Below are 18,877 nucleotides of genomic sequence, written 5' to 3' on the forward strand. Positions count from 1 at the left end.
GTGCAAACAAACAAAGGCTTGAAGGCTTGAACATAATCTTCGATGAATAACCAGTTCGCGGCCGAGACATCTAAAATTACCAAACATTTAATTGAGTTTTATTCCATGATGTAAAAGCAATATTTATTTTCTATTCACCTAATTCCGGAAACTCAGTGGCTAGTTTCTGAAAAACTTGCTTTTGCCGTTGGAAGTTTTCCATCAATATGCCTCCCCATCGGGTTTGACATCATACTGGTGGAATCGTAACGTTGTGGAATTCGAAGTGCGTTTTGTATTTGGCATGTCTGCATTTTTTCGCGACCGCAGTGATTTCTACAACTGATTTGTTCGTCTTCTTAACCACATCCAATATAGCCAATTGTAAGGTGTGCACCGAGCAACGGATCAAACTCAATTGTTCTTTGAACTCTACTAACAAACTTTCTGTTATTTCATTATTTTGATCTTCCTCCTCGTAGTCATCGGGAATTTCAGAACCGACAGCTTTCGTCTCAGGAATAATGCTATTGAGTTCAATTTTCAGCTCCTTCACGGCTGCAATCATGTTTGCACCGTTATCCACCGTAACCGAAAAAATCTGCTCAATAGATACGCCATATGAAGTTAAAACTTCTAAAATTGTCTTTTTGAGTAATGTAGCAGTTTGTCTCTCTTTGATTTCAATCATGCCTACAACATACGTTATTAACTAGTACACAATGTATTAACTGTATAACATAAACTTCCTACCCAATAGCTCACGTCATTGGTTGGAAAAGTATTCTTTTGGTGTACTTACCAATAGTCCGAATAACCACTCGGCCGTCTAGAGCATACTTATTGTTTATTCCCAAAATGCTCCGGTTATATCGAGATGCAGAATCCACTTTTACTGAGATGAGTTTTCCTTCTATTTCTTTCGCTATAGCAGCGCGGATTTCCTTAGCGATGTCGCTGATGTGGTGCTTTAAATTATTGCGATTAATTTTGGCTCCAACCGCGTCTGCCAAAGCGTCAAACAACTCTTTAAACCCCTCCCATTCCACGCATGACAATGGTAAGTGGTGAAGAGTCACAACCTTCAGAATAGATTCCATAAACAGCTGCTTATCTACAGCGACCTGTCTCTTCGCGATGACTCGTGGTTTCTTTTGGGGAATTTTATCTTCCTTGAGTAAGCCGTGTTTAAACGCTTCGAAAGGATGCTTAGTACGGAAATGACGTATAAAATTCCCGACGTCCAAAACCGCTTGGAAATGGTTGCATCCGCTTTCGACATCAATTTGACATCGCCCAGCATTTCCATCACGTGCAATGAACGGTAACGCAATGTCCTGTAACGTACGCTTTCCTAAAACACGGGTTTTGATGTTAAAGCACTTTTTCAAAACTGACAACCAATAAACATACCTGCACTACGCTTCCTTGTTCTGATGTCACCATTATCCCAAGAAAAGCTTCCACTATCGATACTCATTTTAGGTTTTTTTTTAGAAATGAAATAAATATTTTTTAAAAACACTTCGAAAAAAGTCAGCACCGCCAAGCGAAATTGATTTTTTTATCTTTGAGTTTCACTTTCCCGGTTGCTACGTTTGAATTGATGGATGAACCGATCCGAAAATCTTCCGTTTCATTATCTCTCATATTGTATGTTCACTTTGAGACGCCGACTAACGATGAACAGTTTGTTTATATCGTATATCAGGTAGCGAAACCGATGGTCATGGCAACATGTATCAACTACGCGCAGAAATTGCAGAGTTTCGTTGTTATGAAACTCAATTGATAATTTTAACCACTGCCCATGACTATCTTGGAAAGAAATATGGAATAGGATCTTCCACTGTCACACGAATCATTCAGAAAAAAGAAGCGATTCGTGGGGCGGCTAATAAATTTAAGGAATATGGAGTAACTAACCGGAAGACACTAAAAGAGCAGACGTTTCCTCTGCTGGAAGAAGCTCTTTATGTTTGGATTTTGCAGCAGCGGCAATCCAACATTTTGTTGACAGTGGATGTCCTCAAGACAAAAGCGGAGCTGTTGTTCAAAATGTTCCAGGATCGAGGACTCTATAAGGTAAACAGTTTTGCTTCTTCGGACGGCTGGATGCATCGCTTCAAGCAACGGTTTGGATTGCGCGTCAAAGCTGTAGCAGGTGAAAAGGCATCCGTGAATGTTGAAGCGTATCTAAATTTTAAAACGGTTTTGCTGAAAAAAATTCAGGAAATGAAGCTCTCGATATCCCAAATTTTTAATGCCGATGAGTCTGCCTTGTTTATAAAGCTCCTTGCAACACGCTCCGTCGTTACTTGCAATGAAACTGTGGCAAGTGGACGAAAGCAAAACAAAACAAGGTACACGTTTATGCCTTGCGCCAACGTAGACGGTTCTTTGAAGCTTCCGTTGTACTTCATTGGAACTGCTGCTAAACCGCGAGGAATCAACACCGAAGAACTTCCTGTGTCATATGTTCATTCTAAATAGGTTCGGATGACCAGACAACTGTTCCGTCAATGGTTTTACTCGGAATTTGTACCCGCAGTTCGGAAATTTTCGACCGATAATGGGCTGAAACCAAAGGCATTGCTGGTTCTTGACAATTGCACCAGTCATTATGATGTTGATGAACTTCTACAAAGCGACGATGAACTTATTCAAGTTATTTACCTTCCGCCGAATGTGACTGCAGAATGTCAGCCGATGGCTCAAGCAGTGATAAATGCGATCAAGCGAAAATATAAGAGGAAGTTGATGCTTGCATTGATTCTCGAAAACGATCACTTGAGGTGATTTTGAATTATTTTAGCTGGGTTGCATAAATTAAAAAGGATATTTTATGAAAACAATCTTATATTTTTTTTCTCTAGCTTCGGAGAACGGTTGAAGAAGATTACTCTTCAAACGTACATTTCATGGTTGGCTACTTCTTGGGAGAAAATCTCTGACAAAACCATGCGTAGTTCGTGGAAGAAGCTACTCGACGGTTTGTCAGTTGATCTCGGTGAGGAAAATTCGACAGCAGACGATGACGATTTTAAAGCACTTGTGTCAAATATCGATAATCTGGCTGGAACAAAAACATCGGACCCGGATATTGATATGTGGATCAATGACGAGATATACGACGCAGACCTTAACCCAGATTGGGTTACCAGTGAAGTGTTTACTGACGACGAAATTGTGTCATCGGTCCTCGATAAAGACCAATCGCAAATGAACGAAAATTGGCTAGAAGACACAACGGAGGTATCTAACACCTTCAATGATTCTGATACAAATGCAGAAAATCCAGGTTTTGGTGATGCAATCAAATCTGTTGATTATTTGCTTCGCTACATGAAGCATGATCCTGCTGAAATCTGCCGCTTGAATGCTCTGCGATCAAAGATAATGGAAGCAGAATGGCTAAAACGTGCTTTTTGAAGAACTTTGCTTCTTTTTTTTTTTGATTTTATTGTTGTTACATCGTTTGAATCGTATAAAATATATAAAGAATTTATGTTAATTAATTGTCGATTAAGTGTGACTTTCATTTATAAATAATGTTCGCAAAGTAGATAAAATAATAAGATGCATAAGAAGCTGCTTGAGTAAAACCATTATTTTCCAATGCAACTGGTTGTAGTAATTAATTTATTGTTTGGTTTGCCCGGGTTTTTCTTAAAATCGTTTATCCATATTCGGTTGTTCGGTGTTCGGAAGAATTTCACTTGCTGCATCAAAAAATGCATCCTCGAACCCCTCAAACGAAAATAAGTGCCGTCAGAAATAACGTTTGACTTCGATTTAGTTGGGCTATAGCCCAACGAACGGGAGCCCAACTAAAACGTAGCCCAACCAAACATAGCCCAACGAGTGAAATTTGACTGTACAAAAAAAAAAAAACAAAAAAACTCTACAAGCAAAAGAAAAATTTAATTCGGTTTAGCGGCCTCTATCTCATTTAAGGTTTTATTGAATTGAAAAAGTTATGCCCTTTTCGAAATCCTAGGCTCATTCTGTTGTTATACAAGTATTTAGGTGGTATAAATTTCCTAAGGATATGGATCATTCTACCATAATATGTAGTGCTGGAACTTTTGACCGATGTCAGCAACATGTCAATTTTGCCCCGCTTCCCTACAATACTGGAATCGGTTTATCTTGACGTAAAAGTTTGTCAAAAGTAAGATCAAGAGTGTAGGCGATAACACAATAACAATTTATCTTCACATGATCCTTTCTTTTTACGGAGAGGGGGTCGCATTCTTCGCCAGAACAGGTCAAGACCTATAACTCTTGCTATTAGCTGTTGCCCAAATGATGGCTGATACACACATTTTTGATTGATCATGATTTTTTTACCTGAATGTCTGTCATTTCAAATTTTAAGGAACTTTATTCTTGCGAAAAATCAACAACGTTTGAATTAAAAATTTATTTCTTGGAAATCTTTAACCAATTTTCATGCTCAAATAGGTTTCACGAATTTGAACATTTTGTTATAAAATTATAATAAATTTTATTTATTATTTATTTATCGCTTCTATAAACTGAGTGTTGTTAAAGCATTACAGTATTAAAGTCCTAAAATATTGATAAGTATTGAAATAATTTCGCCCACCTTCTCACCCCCTTCATGTGCTAGCTTGGTCATTTGGCAAAACCCCCTTCCTCCACCGATCACTTTAAAGATTGCGTAATTTAGGAGCGACCCCTTAGAATAAAATCAAAAGTATCGCCTACTTTTTCGTTTTATCAAATAACAATAAAAACTGAATGAACAAAGCAAGTGGACAGTCCATTATTGATAAAACGGCAACACATTCATTGCTCCCATTCCCAGCACCGATCGCAATAAAAGCAAAAGTTTAAAAATGACAATCGAAATCAGGCTTGCGAGTGGCCGGCCGCACGCCACCAGTGACGATAATGACGAACCCATTGACGAGAGTATTGACTGCGATTTTTGTGTTCATTCCGATGTCACTACTCCCTCATCTCCTCCGAAACCTTCACCCCAACATTTAAAATTTTCTCATTTCCATTCAACGTTGGCTTTATCATTTAATTAAATAATCATAAAAAATGAATGTGAGCTGTTGCACTTTATTGGTGCCCATTTGCAATTGGCTCCGAACCGAATCGAGGATGAAGATGGGGGTGGACATCATTATCGTTATTAATGGTAATCGATCGGTTGATTTAAACTTTTCGATAATAATATCCCGTCGTTCCCGGAACGGATACTTTGCGTTATCGATTACGGAAAAAAAATTAAAATCGATTGCATGCAAGATTTGCTTTCCCCGCTCGATTCGATGCCACACAATCAGTGCTCGTAGATCGCCTCAGTCTATTCTTCCGGCCAGCGCAGTACTACACATTAGCATACCTTACCGCTTTTGCTTCGACCCGTAAACAATCACCAACAGCCATTCTGATGATGCCGATGCTGGAAAGAGAACGAGGAGGTTTTGCATTTATAAATTGTGAAGATTTGTTTTATTTGAACAAGAACTCAACCAGAGACAAAGAAATAGAGAGTGAAAGAGAAAGAGCGACTGGACAAATTTATTCCTCGCAGTATGATAAACTTCATATACTTTGGGTAACAATTTACATAGCCGGCGTTCAAAAATTAATTATAATTATTTTGAACATCCTTTAGGATTTGTGTTGTTTCACTTTCTTTGAAGAAAGGGTAGGGTGTCGATCTGTCCTTCGTTGCAATTGGGCTCTATTATGTGCATCGTTGATACTGCAGCTGAGGGTCTGTGTGTTGGTTGGCAGGATTTTCAAACACTTGAAAAGCAGTGCTTCCCAAAGTAGTGAAAATTTTCTGTTAGACGTAGTAAATGAATTGGCAACCTTACTTTCGGTCGTTTACAATCATTTGAAACGACCTTATCCAACCAGGGCTGGAATGACCGAAGGCCATCTCGGCTGCAGGATGCAGCCGTCGCACCTCTGCTTTCGATGTTTCTGTTTCTAATTTCAAACCGCTCCGCTAGCCGTCATTTCAAACCCGACCAATGAACTTGACAAGTAGGCGAGATCCTCTGCATAATATTGTATTATAACTTTACACTCCAAGCAGGCCACCATTTACTCCGATGGTTTGTGAGTGTGTGCACGAATAGCTAACTGGTCTATTCGAAAATAATGGCAAGAATACACTTTCCTGTTTGACGCACAACACTAACCTTACCACAGCTTAGAGTAATGATAAACAGCACCATAAACCGTCTCACCCATTTGCTGACCGAAGGAAGAAGGTATAACCACAGGGCTGTAGTTTGATTGTTGGAACGTCTCAAGATACGAAGCGAGTTTCCAATGTGAACAAATAGAACTTAGAGGTCTGTTTTTTTGACGTTGACTAACGTCTATATCGAAGTTAGGCCCCTGAATTTGAAAATCTAGTAATTCAACCAGGGAAAACCAGAGAAAAGTGGTCAGGTTTTGAGCGCTTATTTTGCAGTCATCTATAATCAGGTTTTCGAGGTTTTGGCATCAATCGATCAGAAATTCTTTTACGGTTAAATTTATGTAACAAAAACAAACTATTGTTTGAGATACACTATTGAAAAATTGGTAATTAATATCGATTGTCTAAATCATACCGCGCAGCCAATCACTACCTCTCTTCCCAAGCACAGTCGACACTATCGGATACAATCGATCTGACTTTGTTGTTATTGTTGTTGTCACTTTCTGTTTCCGATGTTTATGCTGCTGCTAGCGGAAAAAACCTTGCAAATATGCATCTTTTTGTTGGTGTTAATTTTACGACAGCGGCCGGCGCCCCATCATTCTGATTCCAAAACCGCACCAGTGACATGCGGACGCTAGGTGATAGCAGCTGAAAGGAGGAAATACAAAAGAGTACCGCTCATCTCGTGCCGGTTTCACCCGTAATTCTGGTGGCTTTAGTAGTAAATGGCTACTGCGAAACACTTAAATGGCTGGAATTCGGGACGGACTAACCAGGAAACTATAATCGGCAACTGGCACCTTTTGGTGCCTCGAAATTTTGGTACAGAAGCGGCTAATTGAATTTTCTGTTTTACCAAATGCTGCTGCAAGCGGAAAAAACCTTGCAAAAATGCATGTTTGTGTTGGTGTTAATATTACGACAGCGGCCGGCGCAGCTTTCAAGGAACATTTGTCTCTACCATTCCATCATCTATGTAGCCCCTCCCTTTTTCTAATTATCTGACGAAGCCTTGGTATAAAACGTATCGTTCGAACATTTCACCCCATCAGTTTCATTATTAAACCGTACCGGGTACATACGGACGCTCGGTGTTAGCAGCTAAAAGGAGGAAAAACAAAATAGTACCGGTCATCTCGTGCCGGTTTGACCCGTGATGCTGGTGGCTACTGCAAAATACTAAAACGGCTGGAATTCTGGACGGAAACCAGTAAACAAGAAATCGGCAACTGGCACCTTTTGGTGCCTAGCAGTTTTATAATAGAAGCGGTTAGTTGAATTTTATGTTTTACAATTGCTGTTGCTAGCGGAAAAAACCTTGCAAAAATGCATGTTTATGTTGATGTTAATTTCACGACAGCGCTAGGTGTTAGCAGCTGAAAGGAGGAAAGACAAAATAGTACCGGTCATCTCGTGCCAGTTTCACCCGTTATGCTGGTGGCTTTTAGTAGATTAACCAGAAAACAACAATGTAATCGGCAACTGGCACCTTTTGGTGCCTCGAAATTTTGTTACAGAAGCGGCAAATTGAATTTTCTGTTTTACCAAATGCTGCTGCTAGCGGAAAAAACCTTGCAAAAATGCATGTTTGTGTTGGTGTTAATATTACGACAGCGGCCGGCGCAGCTTTCAAGAAACATTTGTCTCTACCATTCCATCATCTATGTAGCCCCTCCCTTTTTCTAATTATCTGACGAAGCCTTGGTATAAAACGTATCGTTCGAACATTTCACCCCATCAGTTTCATTATTAAACCGTACCGGATACATACGGACGCTCGGTGTTAGCAGCTAAAAGGAGGAAAAACAAAATAGTACCGGTCATCTCGTGCCGGTTTGACCCGTGATGCTGGTGGCTACTGCAAAATACTAAAATGGCTGGAATTCTGGACGGAACCCGTAAACAAGAAATCGGCAACTGGCACCTTTTGGTGCCTCGCAGTTTTATAATAGAAGCGGTTAGTTGAATTTTATGTTTTACAATTGCTGTTGCTAGCGGAAAAAACCTTGCAAAAATGCATGTTTATGTTGATGTTAATTTCACGACAGCGCTAGGTGTTAGCAGCTGAAAGGAGGAAAGACAAAATAGTACCGGTCATCTCGTGCCGGTTTGACCCGTGATGCTGGTGGCTACTGCAAAATACTAAAATGGCTGGAATTCTGGACGGAACCCGTAAACAAGAAATCGGCAGCTGGCACTTTTTGGTGCCTCGCAGTTTTATAATCGAAGCGGTTAGTTGAATTTCATGTTTTACAATTGCTGTTGCTAGCGGAAAAAACCTTGCAAAAATGCAGGTTTATGTTGATGTTAATTTCACGACAGGGCTAGGTGTTAGCAGCTGAAAGGAGGAAAGACAAAATAGTACCGGTCATCTCGTGCCGGTTTGACCCGTGATGCTGGTGGCTACTGCAAAATACTAAAATGGCTGGAATTCTGGACGGAACCCGTAAACAAGAAATCGGCAACTGGCACCTTTTGGTGCCTCGCAGTTTTATAATAGAAGCGGTTAGTTGAATTTAATGTTTTACAATTGCTGTTGCTAGCGGAAAAAACCTTGCAAAAATGCAGGTTTATGTTGATGTTAATTTCACGACAGCGCTAGGTGTTAGCAGCTGAAAGGAGGAAAGACAAAATAGTACCGGTCATATCGTGCCGGTTTCACCCGTTATGCTGGTGGCTGTTAGTAATAAATGGCTACTGCAAAATACTAAAATGGCTGGAATTCTGGACGAGAATAATCGGAAACTGGTATCTTTTGGAGCCTCGAAGTTTTGTTACAGAAGTTTTGTAAAAGAAGCGTTGCAATTCCCTCTACTATTTGCTTCAATGGAATATTTTTTTTTTTTAAGAATACGGTAGTCAACGTCATGCGGTCGTGTCTTGAATACCACCCTCGTACTTTTTTTTTTTTTTTTTTTTGAAGCACTGCGATTTACCATTTGCATGTGACGCGGAATGATTCTCGTTTTCTTGTTATTCCTGGTGACGTTTTTTCTAACTTAATCATCAAACGATTTTTCCGAATTGTGGCTTTGCATGAAACTGGCGGTTTAATAAAAATAATAATAATTAATAATCAAAATGTAATTGCATTAAGAGAAAAAAAAACACTTTTTCAAGGACATTTAGCGCCAATTTTTTTTAATCATTTGGAATTTATGTAGAACCGCGATCACACATTCCATAATCTGTAAGGTACGAAAATTCAACATTCGTGCAATTCCACAAAAAACGGGTAACTATTCAATCGACTATTTTTGATCTGGCTAAAACTTTCAACAGATGTTTCTATGGGCTAAAGACAACACTTTGTGCTAATATATTTTTTTAAAATACGACCTATTTGTGAAAAGGGTTCGTATTAGAAAGTATCATAATTATAAATATTTCAAGAGCCAGAACGGTTTGTTTGATCGGTGTGACATTTTCGTCCTTGAAAAAAAAAAATAATTGTAATGGATTTAAAAAAGTTTTGTTTATTTTGACAAATTTTAGTTTTTTAATCGTTGAAGTTCAATCAACTATCATCGTTCAGCTAACAAAGTGTGGTTTTCGCAGAACAAATTTAAATATTTGAAAAGCAGGCTTTTTGAATTATTTTGTTTTTCATTCTAATTTTTGTGTTTTTTTTTTTCAACAAACAGTTTCTGGATACGTTCGATAGATCAGTACACACGTCGTTGCACTATTCAATACTAATCGTAAGCCTTTTTCTGCGACATCAATCGGCGAAAATATTCAGCAAACTCTGCAGTGTACTGCAGTCGTCAATCGATTCAATGACCAGGTATATTTAAAGATCATCGTCATGAAGAATTTGGCGGCCACTGTGCAATAGAAATGTGACGTCGTTGCGCAACAAGAAATAATAATAGTCCTAATGTGCTTCCTTGCAGGACATCAAATGCTTGAAGAGATGGAGGTTACCAGTGACAAGCTAAAACGAAGAAGAGATCATTGTTCAAGACGTGATTGATTTGATTCATGTTTAGAAGTGACAATTCGTTCAACAGGTGCCACTGCTTGAACTGATAGTAGATTGGAAAGCATCGGTGTACATGTGATTAGAACACGGATGTCTTCTCCACTTAAGGCCGGGACGAATGTAATAACTAAAAACCAACAAATCATCACGTGGTGAAATGGAGTTGACTGCTAATTCAACACACGCTATGAGTTAATTTATGACATCGACCTAATTCTTGAGATTTGAGAGAAAGTTGACGGTTTCAACGACGATAGGCGAACCACACGTTTTGATCTTCACCCAAATCGGCTCTAGACCGTCATCCATAGCTAACGTAAGCACAGATGACGCAGAACTACAATTAGAACTTCACCGCGAGAATCTTTGAGACGGCTTCGATCTCGGCATTATTTGTGCCGAGATTTGGACAGCCGAGTGTTCGGCAACCCCCTCGGCTGAATCTATTTTACCGAGAATCTAGAGAAACCAGTATTTGACAGATGTCTTTTTATGTATTTGACTGCGCTCTCGGCAAATATAACCGAGAGACGGCTAACTAGTATAACGACCTTTCGGTTATAAAAAGTGAATATTTCGGCACAGTCAAGAGGCGATTTTTCAGCGGAATCCAATCGTAGAGAATAATTTTGAGTAGTTTTCCTTCAAAAGATAAATTATTAGCTCGATGAGTTTAAGAATATTACAGAATATTCAAAAGTCTCACGTCCTCCTCTGGCAGTTTCCGTTGAACCGCGTCCATTTTACTTTGAGGTGCTTTTTTCTGCTTGGTGCTTGTTTGGGACCGTTCCTAAACCACGTGGTCATATTTTGACCACTTTTTATACCCCCCGTACCCCCCCGTGGTCTTTCGTGGTCTTTTGGCCAACCCCCCCCCCCCCGTGCGACTTTAACCACGTGGTCTTTTCATTTGCCAAGTGCCAAAAATTCGCTTAAATTTTTTAAATTTTCATTATTAAACTTCAGTACATTCTATATTTCTAAAGTACAAAAGCTTCTTCTTGACTTTGACCACGTGGTCATTTCGTTAACCCCCCATCCCCTTGCGTGGTCTTTCGTGGTCTTTTGACAAACCCCCCCCCCCCGTCCCCCTCTTTATGACCACGTGGTTTAGGAACGGCCCCTTTGCGCCCGAGGCGTTTGCACGATTTTAAACTTTCTCAGGTTCCGGCCACTTCGCACGATTCTGCACTACACTACACTTTTTGAATATCTGTAGTTTGCGCAAAGGTTGGCGAATGGTTGGACACGTGTCACTTGAGATCCTATTGTGGTCATTCACCTCTGTCCAGCAACTCCTATCCCAACCTCCACGTGGTGCCGATCGGGATACGAGTAACCTTAGCGGAGATCGGGTAACCAACCCCGGTGGAAACTTTGGTCGTATGCTGACTGGGAAGGAGGAACGTACGCGGCTGTTTCCCCATGTTAGGGGCGGCGTACAACAGCTTCTTATCCGGAGCGGGCGGCTGAATCATGAAACGCGGTGTCTCGCCAGCTATATCGAAGACGGCAGCCCCGTCGCGAGACTAGGTATCGCAGCCCTAGTAAGGCAGCATACCAAATATTAAATACTACGAACAATCCATACATAAATACGGAACGGAATCACTTCATTTAAGTACCACATCTACTATAGCGGCGGCGTGAAAGCAGAAAGAGGAGTCGGTTTCGTGCTAATTGTAAAACAGATGAAGCGTGTCATTAGATGGAGGCCGATCAGTGACCGTATATGCGTGTTGAGAATTAAGGGCAAATTCTTCAACTACAGCCTAATAAATGTGTACGCACCGACCAACGAGAAACCCGATGACGAAAAGGAGGAGTTCTATGAGCTCCTGGAAAAGACATACAATGAGTGCCCAGGACACGATATAAAGATTGTCATCGGAGATGCAAATGCACAGGTCGGGCAGGAAGACTTCTTCCGCCCCGTAACTGGTAGGGAAAGCTTCCACTCTACTACGAATGACAATGGCCTGAGGCTTGTTAACTTCGCTGCAGCTAGGGGGATGGCTATCTGTAGCACTTATTTTGCACGCCGGAACATACGTAAGCACACCTGGATGCACCCGAATGGAGAGCTTTGCTCGCAAATTGACCACGTTCTGATTGATGGACGGCACTTTTCAGACGTTACAGACGTGAGGTCGTTCAGAGGACCGAACGTTTACTCGGATCACTATCTCGTAGTAGCCATAATCCGCGCCCGACTGTCCAACGTGTTGAAATCCAAGGCAACGAGGAGGTTGCAGTTGAACATCCAGTGGCTATCAACTGAAGGAGTGGCTGCAGAGTACTCGCAGAAGGTTGATGAACGGATTGAGGAAAGAGTTGAAGTTGAATGAACAGTGGAGGCACATCCACAGTTCGATCAGCACTACAGCGCGAGAAGTGTTGGGTACAACTGCGGCAGCTGCGTCCAATGGGTGGTTTGACGCTGAGTGCCAGCGAGTGACGGAGGAGAAGAACCGCACTAGGGGTCACATGTTGGCCACGGCTGTGACTCGTCAGAGCATGGGCAAATATCGAGATGCAAGAGCCGCTGAAAAGAGACTCCATCGCCGGAAGAAACGACAGCATTGGGAGCGTACTCTTGCGGAGGCGGAAGGTTGCTTCTCCAGGCACGATGCGAGGAGCTTCTACAAGAAGGTCAACGGAATCAGGAATCGTAACGTGGTAGCCCCTGTCATGTGCAACGATAGGGAGGGGAACCTGATAACCGATAAAACAGAGGTGGCCAGGCGTTGGAAGGAATACTTCAATGTGCTGTTGAACGGTGAGGGAAACAGTGGAGTCGAAAAGAGCAGGATCCACCATCCATGGACGAGGTGAAGAAAGCAGTGAAAGAACCAGGCAGCCAGGAAGGACGGCATTCCCGCCGAACTCTTCAAAGTCGGGAGCGAACAGCTGTATCGTGCCATCCATCGGATCATGCTGAGAGTGTGGTCTGATGAAGAATTGCCCTCGGACTGGTTGGAGGGTCTCATATGCCCGATCTACAAAAAAGGCCATCGCCTGGACTGTAGCAATTATCGGAGCATAATTCTTCTCAATACCGTGTACAAAATTCTGTCCCGCATCCTGTTACACAGACTGAGGCCGTTGCAGGAGACCTTTGTTGGAGAGAACCAATGCGGTTTTCAAGGAGGACGCTCCACGACGGACCAAATGTTTACCTTGCGACAAATCCTCGATAAATTTCGAGAATTCAACTTGCAGACGCACCATCTGTTCATAGACTTCAGGGCAGCGTACGATTCAGTTAAGAGAAATGAGTTATGGCAGATTATGATCGAACATGGCTTCCCAACAAAGCTGATTAGGCTGATACGTGCCACCCTTGGAGGTTCTACATCAAGCGTCAGGATAGCCGGTGAGATATCGGACTCGTTCGTGACGATGAATGGTTTGAAGCAGGGTGACGGACTGTCGAACTTATTGTTCAACATCGCATTGGAAGATGCTATACGGAGGGCTGGTGTGCAGAGAAGCGGCACCAGCGTTACGAAGTTTCACATGCTTCTCGGTTTTTCGGACGATATCGACATCATTGGTATCAACCGTAGAGCTGTGAAAGAGGTCTTCGGACCTCTCAAGAGGGAAACTGCTAGATTAGGGCTTGTCATAAACTCTGCCAAAACGAAATATATGGTGGCTGGCAGAGTGGCAGTCTGCAAATCCGTACTAAACTTGCACTCTATAAAACACTGATTCTTCCGGTGGCTCTCTACGGCCATGAATCATGGACGCTGAACGAGGCTGATCGGCGAGCTCTTTGTGTTTTTGAGCGTAGGATTTTGCGATCAATCCTTGGCGGAAAACTAGAAAATGGTGTTTGGCGCAGCCGCATGAACCATGAAGTGTACCAGGCATACAAATCGGCGGATATAGTCAGGCGGATGAAACACGGCAGGCTTCAGTGGGCTGGGCATGTAGCGAGAATGCCAGATGAGCGTCAAGCGAAGGCTATATTTAGCAGGAATCCCGATAGAGGTCGTCGACTACGGGGTGGACCCCGCACTCGTTGGATGTGTGCTGTCGACGAGGATGCACGCGAAATAGGTGTTAGGGGAGATTGGAGGATAGCAACCCAAGACCGAGGGACATGGCGACGTATTCTGGATTCGGCACTGGATCAATAATCGGTCTGTCACCTTAAAAGTAAAGTAAAGTAAAGTAAGTAAAGTGCGCAAACTTTACTTACTTTACTTTACTTTCAGACAAATCTTTTATTTTCTTCCTGTGTGCTTGTACGTTTGCACAAATTGGCACAAAGAAAAAATGTGGTCGTCTCGTTCCTGAGAATGACAGCTGTGTTGCCGAAACTTGGCAACGAGCAAAATTCTTGCCGAGATATCAGAAATGTTTTTGCTGACCTCGGCATCTACAGTGTTTAAAGATAAATTAGATTCGTCAAGCTTAGTTTAGTTTGAGGGCTCTCGGCAACCGGCTTTTTTTTGCTGAAATATCGGTTGAATTCCAAGTAGCCGAGAGAAATCGAATTCTTTTTAGCCGAGCTCGAGATCTAGTTTTACGTGTGTGAACGATAAGCTTGAGAGTTGTTGCCGAATGGTTGTGATAAGCAGCTGAAATCGTCAAGATTTGTTGCATTCAGGATTACGCAGTCATACAAGCAGTTGATAACGTTCAGTATAAACTCTTCCAGTTTTTTCCTTAGACCACGAGAATGTTGGCAGTAGAACAAAACCAAAGAGAGTGCAAGGGTCGATTCCAGTTACAGTTTTCGAGTTATTTTCGTATAGATGTTTTCCCATGTTGGATTACAAAATGATGCACAGATGTAAATAAACTGCTCGAATTTGGCGGAACCAGCCAATAATTTACCAACAAAAGCACTCTCAGCCACTTTTGAAATTGTTTTACAGCCTGCACCAGTAAACCTACCTGAAACCCTACCTACAAACAGTGTGCAACCCCGTCTCTTTTTCACATTCCTTCATTCCATCACCAACGTCGGTGACGCTTCAGTGACGCCTGTTATTTAAATTCGTCAAGTTGCAGAACCAAATCGTCATTACAGCTACGAAGGAGATATGTAACAGCTGTGCCAACACTATTTCGGAAAAAGAAGTTGTTTGTAAAGGTTTTTGCAAAGCTAATTTGCATTACAAATGTGCTCACTTATTGGATTCCACAAGGGCATTCGTGCACACTGTGTTATTCTCTGGCTCTACAAAGAATAATGTGGTTGAATGAAAAACACTCATTTCAAAAATGCAAAATCGTCAACTAACGCTGCTATGTTGGAACTCAAGGATGCTTATCAGACTGTGGTCTGAGAGCTGAAGACTGAGTTACGCCACAAGGCATAACGGACGCAAGGCTGAAAGGACGCAAGGCTGAAAGGACGCAAGGTCGAAGCGATGTTGTATGAGGTCCATTATGTGATGTTGTATAATTGCATGAGATCCAATTATCGTGACTATGTGTATTTTTACTCTGCGTATGTAGTTCAAGTTCCAATACATTCTTAAAGAGTAAGTCCGAATGAGCGGTAGCGAGTACGGACAGCATTTGCTCGAACAGCGAGTCGGCTGAAGGCTACTAGTGTATTGTTTTTCAATTGACACTTTGATGCGAAATACATATTATAGAAAGAGGGCTGCACAATGACGATGACGATAACACCGTATCTGCCTCACTTCAGTTTGGCCTCTCTTCCATATGCCTCGTGTCCGTATGCCTTCCATCCATTCTGCCTAGCGTACTAACGTACTAAGCGTATGCCTAACAGGGTGTCATCGATTATCTTCTGCTTTACTTTCATGATACCACATCAGTTCCAATTCAGGTTCCGCAACACATCTAAACGTTCTCGTGATGAGGGTGCACCTGACCCGATGAAACAGCCTGCCAAAATATTCCGCGAGACTGGTCAACTGGTGTGATGTGTATAGCTTAGCTAAAGAGTGTCTGCAAACAAACGATGTAATTGGAAAAACCGTTGACGCCAAAGAGAAAGCCACTCTCGATGTTATAGTTTGTATTCTGCAAGATTGTAGTGCAAAAGGATATTAGAACAAAAGCGATGGATCCTACCACCTGGCTTCGAGAATTTATCGACAATGACCCGACCCGGGACCATTGGATCATAGAGCCAGTAGTTATTCATGGAAATACTTGACGGTGTACTACCAAAATGTAAGAGGCATATTCCGATGCATTCGGAGCTCATCCACCAGTAACTTTCATCGGGGCGGAGGAGTTTCAAACGCAAAAACCTGGAACAGGCAATTGTCCACGTAAGGCTTCAGAAGGCTAGTGTTCACATTTGCGGAATCTATATTCGTCCCAACTCGCAACCATTGTTATAATCCTCGCGCGCTGCCGCTGTTCTGCAACTTCGTGAGCGCAGGTCAAATAACAACAAAATCATGGACGTTGGGCAATGGTGGTCCCCGTGGTTCTGTAGTTAGCGATGTCGGTCGGCTAGCTCTCCCACACGGTTGTGATATCGGGTTCGATTCCCGATCGAGTCGAGGATCTTTTCGAGCTGGAAATTTTCTCGACTAAGCACTGGAGCACGGTGCATCGTTGTACTTATCCTACACATGCAAAATGTGCCAAACACAATATCGATAACGAATTCTCTCAACTAATCTAGTTGTTCGAGACCGCTATTAGCCCCAAGGCTAAGCGTGCGATATTGTATATATTGACAACGACAATGATATTGGCAATGACGAAGACATCAATGGTTTGCTACCGTCGAACGCTTCATCTGGACAGGAAATCGTACTAGTTGATTCGCGGGTTTCTTCCGGTCTTCATTAAATCAACAGTGTATTGAATTCAAGCGGACGTTTACCTACGGATTGGTTGCGTTCCTATTCAAGAGAGCGAAATGCTTTCGTCGACGTCAACGGGTAGCAACTTCTCCTAGCGCCTGGTGTTCCACAAGGTAGTGTGCTAGGTTCGCTCATATTTATATTATTCATCAACAATAAGTGCTTTTGTTTGTAATGTGATAAATTGCTGTACGCTGACGATTTTAGAATGTATCGCACTGTGTAGCCTCACCTCGATTTATACAGATAAGCTACAGTGTTGGTACCTCGAAAACGGGATGAAATTAAACATCGAGAAATGTTAATTTATTACATTTTCTCGCCAGCAAACTAGAATTCACTTCGATTATTCTATTGGAGCAAAGATCTTGCAACACGTTGCTTCTATTCGAGATCTTGGTATCGTCGTTGATAGTAAACTCAAGCTCGACGAGCACATCTCCATCACAATTGTTCGCAGCACTAGGATTTATTCGATGTTTGACCTGATTCAGGAGGATCTTGACAGTTTTTCATTGTTATGTAATGTGGCGTATGATGCTCCTACTCGACGACATTTTTTCTAATTTCTTCAAGCAAACAACTATCATTATTTAGCCAACATTTTGAAAAATCATAAAAAATAAGGTTATTGAAAAATAAGTTTTTTCAGACAGTTAATTTCTTTTTTTTATGAATATTTTATTGCTTTGAAAAAATTGTTTACAGTGTTTTTATTTTTGGAAAGACAAAAATATCATCTACAATTTTGTCGTAGACGTCACGACGGGCAAACAAATTGTTCTAGCTCTAAAAATATTAGTAAATATTCATACCATTTTTACACAATCCATAGAAACATCTGTGCATAGTTTCAACTAAACAAAAAAAAATATAATTAAAAAATGTATTGAAATTAGGACGTTTTCTATGGAATTTCGCAGCTTTCATCACCCTTCAAGTGTACAACCCTGTACGAAAAGCGAGTAGCTCCACGACCACCTTGGACCAAAAGCGAGAAAACCGATGGAGACGATAGCAGTGTAGTTTCCCTGCGCCCGAAATCGTAATCTTTATCCATCACAGCACAGAGCCTACTACATACCTACTCTGTTGCTGTGCATTAAAAGGGCAGAGATTCCGTACACACAGTTCGGACCAACTGCCACTCGAAGCCGGCTCCGTGCGTCCGAAGGACATCAGCCAGAAGGATCAGCCGGAGCATCGGAACAGCAGCTGGATGGATGTATGCGAACTCATTTCGGAAGCAGGCACATAGCAAGTTCTCAGCCTCTTGGCCACCCACAGAATTGTAAATCTATTTTAATTAATTAATTATATTCAAATTCAGAGAGTACAAAATTAGAATATGCTAATGTGGTGTACAGTTTAATAGAATTTCGAGGGTGTTTGTGTATGTGTGCCCGGGGAAGTCCAACGGGTTGTACAACGAAAGGGAAGAAAACTATTTCTCACCGGATGGTCTGCTGAAGACTCCGTCCGTGCGCCAGGTTTGTGTGTATGTGAATGTGTGCGAGGAATCTGCAGGATATTGACATTGGCTTGGGGAAAGGGGGAATTTTGGGCCATCCGTCGAGCCATTCGGAAGGGACACATACGTACTGACTGCATTGCACCGACCGGCAACTAGAGTTTACCGAGAGGATTGGGAGGGAGACTTCCTCAGCCAATGCCCCCATCCACCGTTTTTACCACTGGTGAAGATGATGATCAACCAGCAGCAGCAATGAGACAGCCTGTTATGCTGCTATACTGACTGATATACTGAGCAGACCGAGTGGACCGGGGTTGGGGGGTCCATAGCAGATTTTCATTTCGTATAATTCAAATTCAGTTATTATAATACTCTTTCTCCGTCTGCCGGTGCAACGCTTGTCTTAGCCTAGTTTTTGCTTC

General features: G+C 41.9%; 2 protein-coding genes across 2 annotated transcripts; both read left to right on the forward strand.

Annotated features, from left to right (window-relative positions):
* Nucleotides 1–1,716: 1,716 nt before the first annotated feature.
* On the forward strand, nucleotides 1,717–2,472 carry LOC129720520 (tigger transposable element-derived protein 2-like). The gene has a single exon (XM_055672002.1). It carries the CDS (start codon nucleotides 1,717–1,719, stop codon nucleotides 2,470–2,472), a length of 756 nt encoding a protein of 251 aa, XP_055527977.1.
* Nucleotides 2,473–2,478: 6 nt separating this feature from the next.
* On the forward strand, nucleotides 2,479–3,411 carry LOC129720521 (jerky protein homolog-like). The gene is made up of 2 exons (XM_055672003.1): nucleotides 2,479–2,774; nucleotides 2,856–3,411. Exons 1-2 carry the CDS (start codon nucleotides 2,479–2,481, stop codon nucleotides 3,409–3,411), a joined length of 852 nt encoding a protein of 283 aa, XP_055527978.1.
* The last annotated feature ends 15,466 nt before the right edge of the window (nucleotides 3,412–18,877 follow it).

Source organism: Wyeomyia smithii, chromosome 2, assembly GCF_029784165.1.
Source record: "Wyeomyia smithii strain HCP4-BCI-WySm-NY-G18 chromosome 2, ASM2978416v1, whole genome shotgun sequence".
Taxonomy (NCBI): domain Eukaryota; kingdom Metazoa; phylum Arthropoda; class Insecta; order Diptera; family Culicidae; genus Wyeomyia; species Wyeomyia smithii.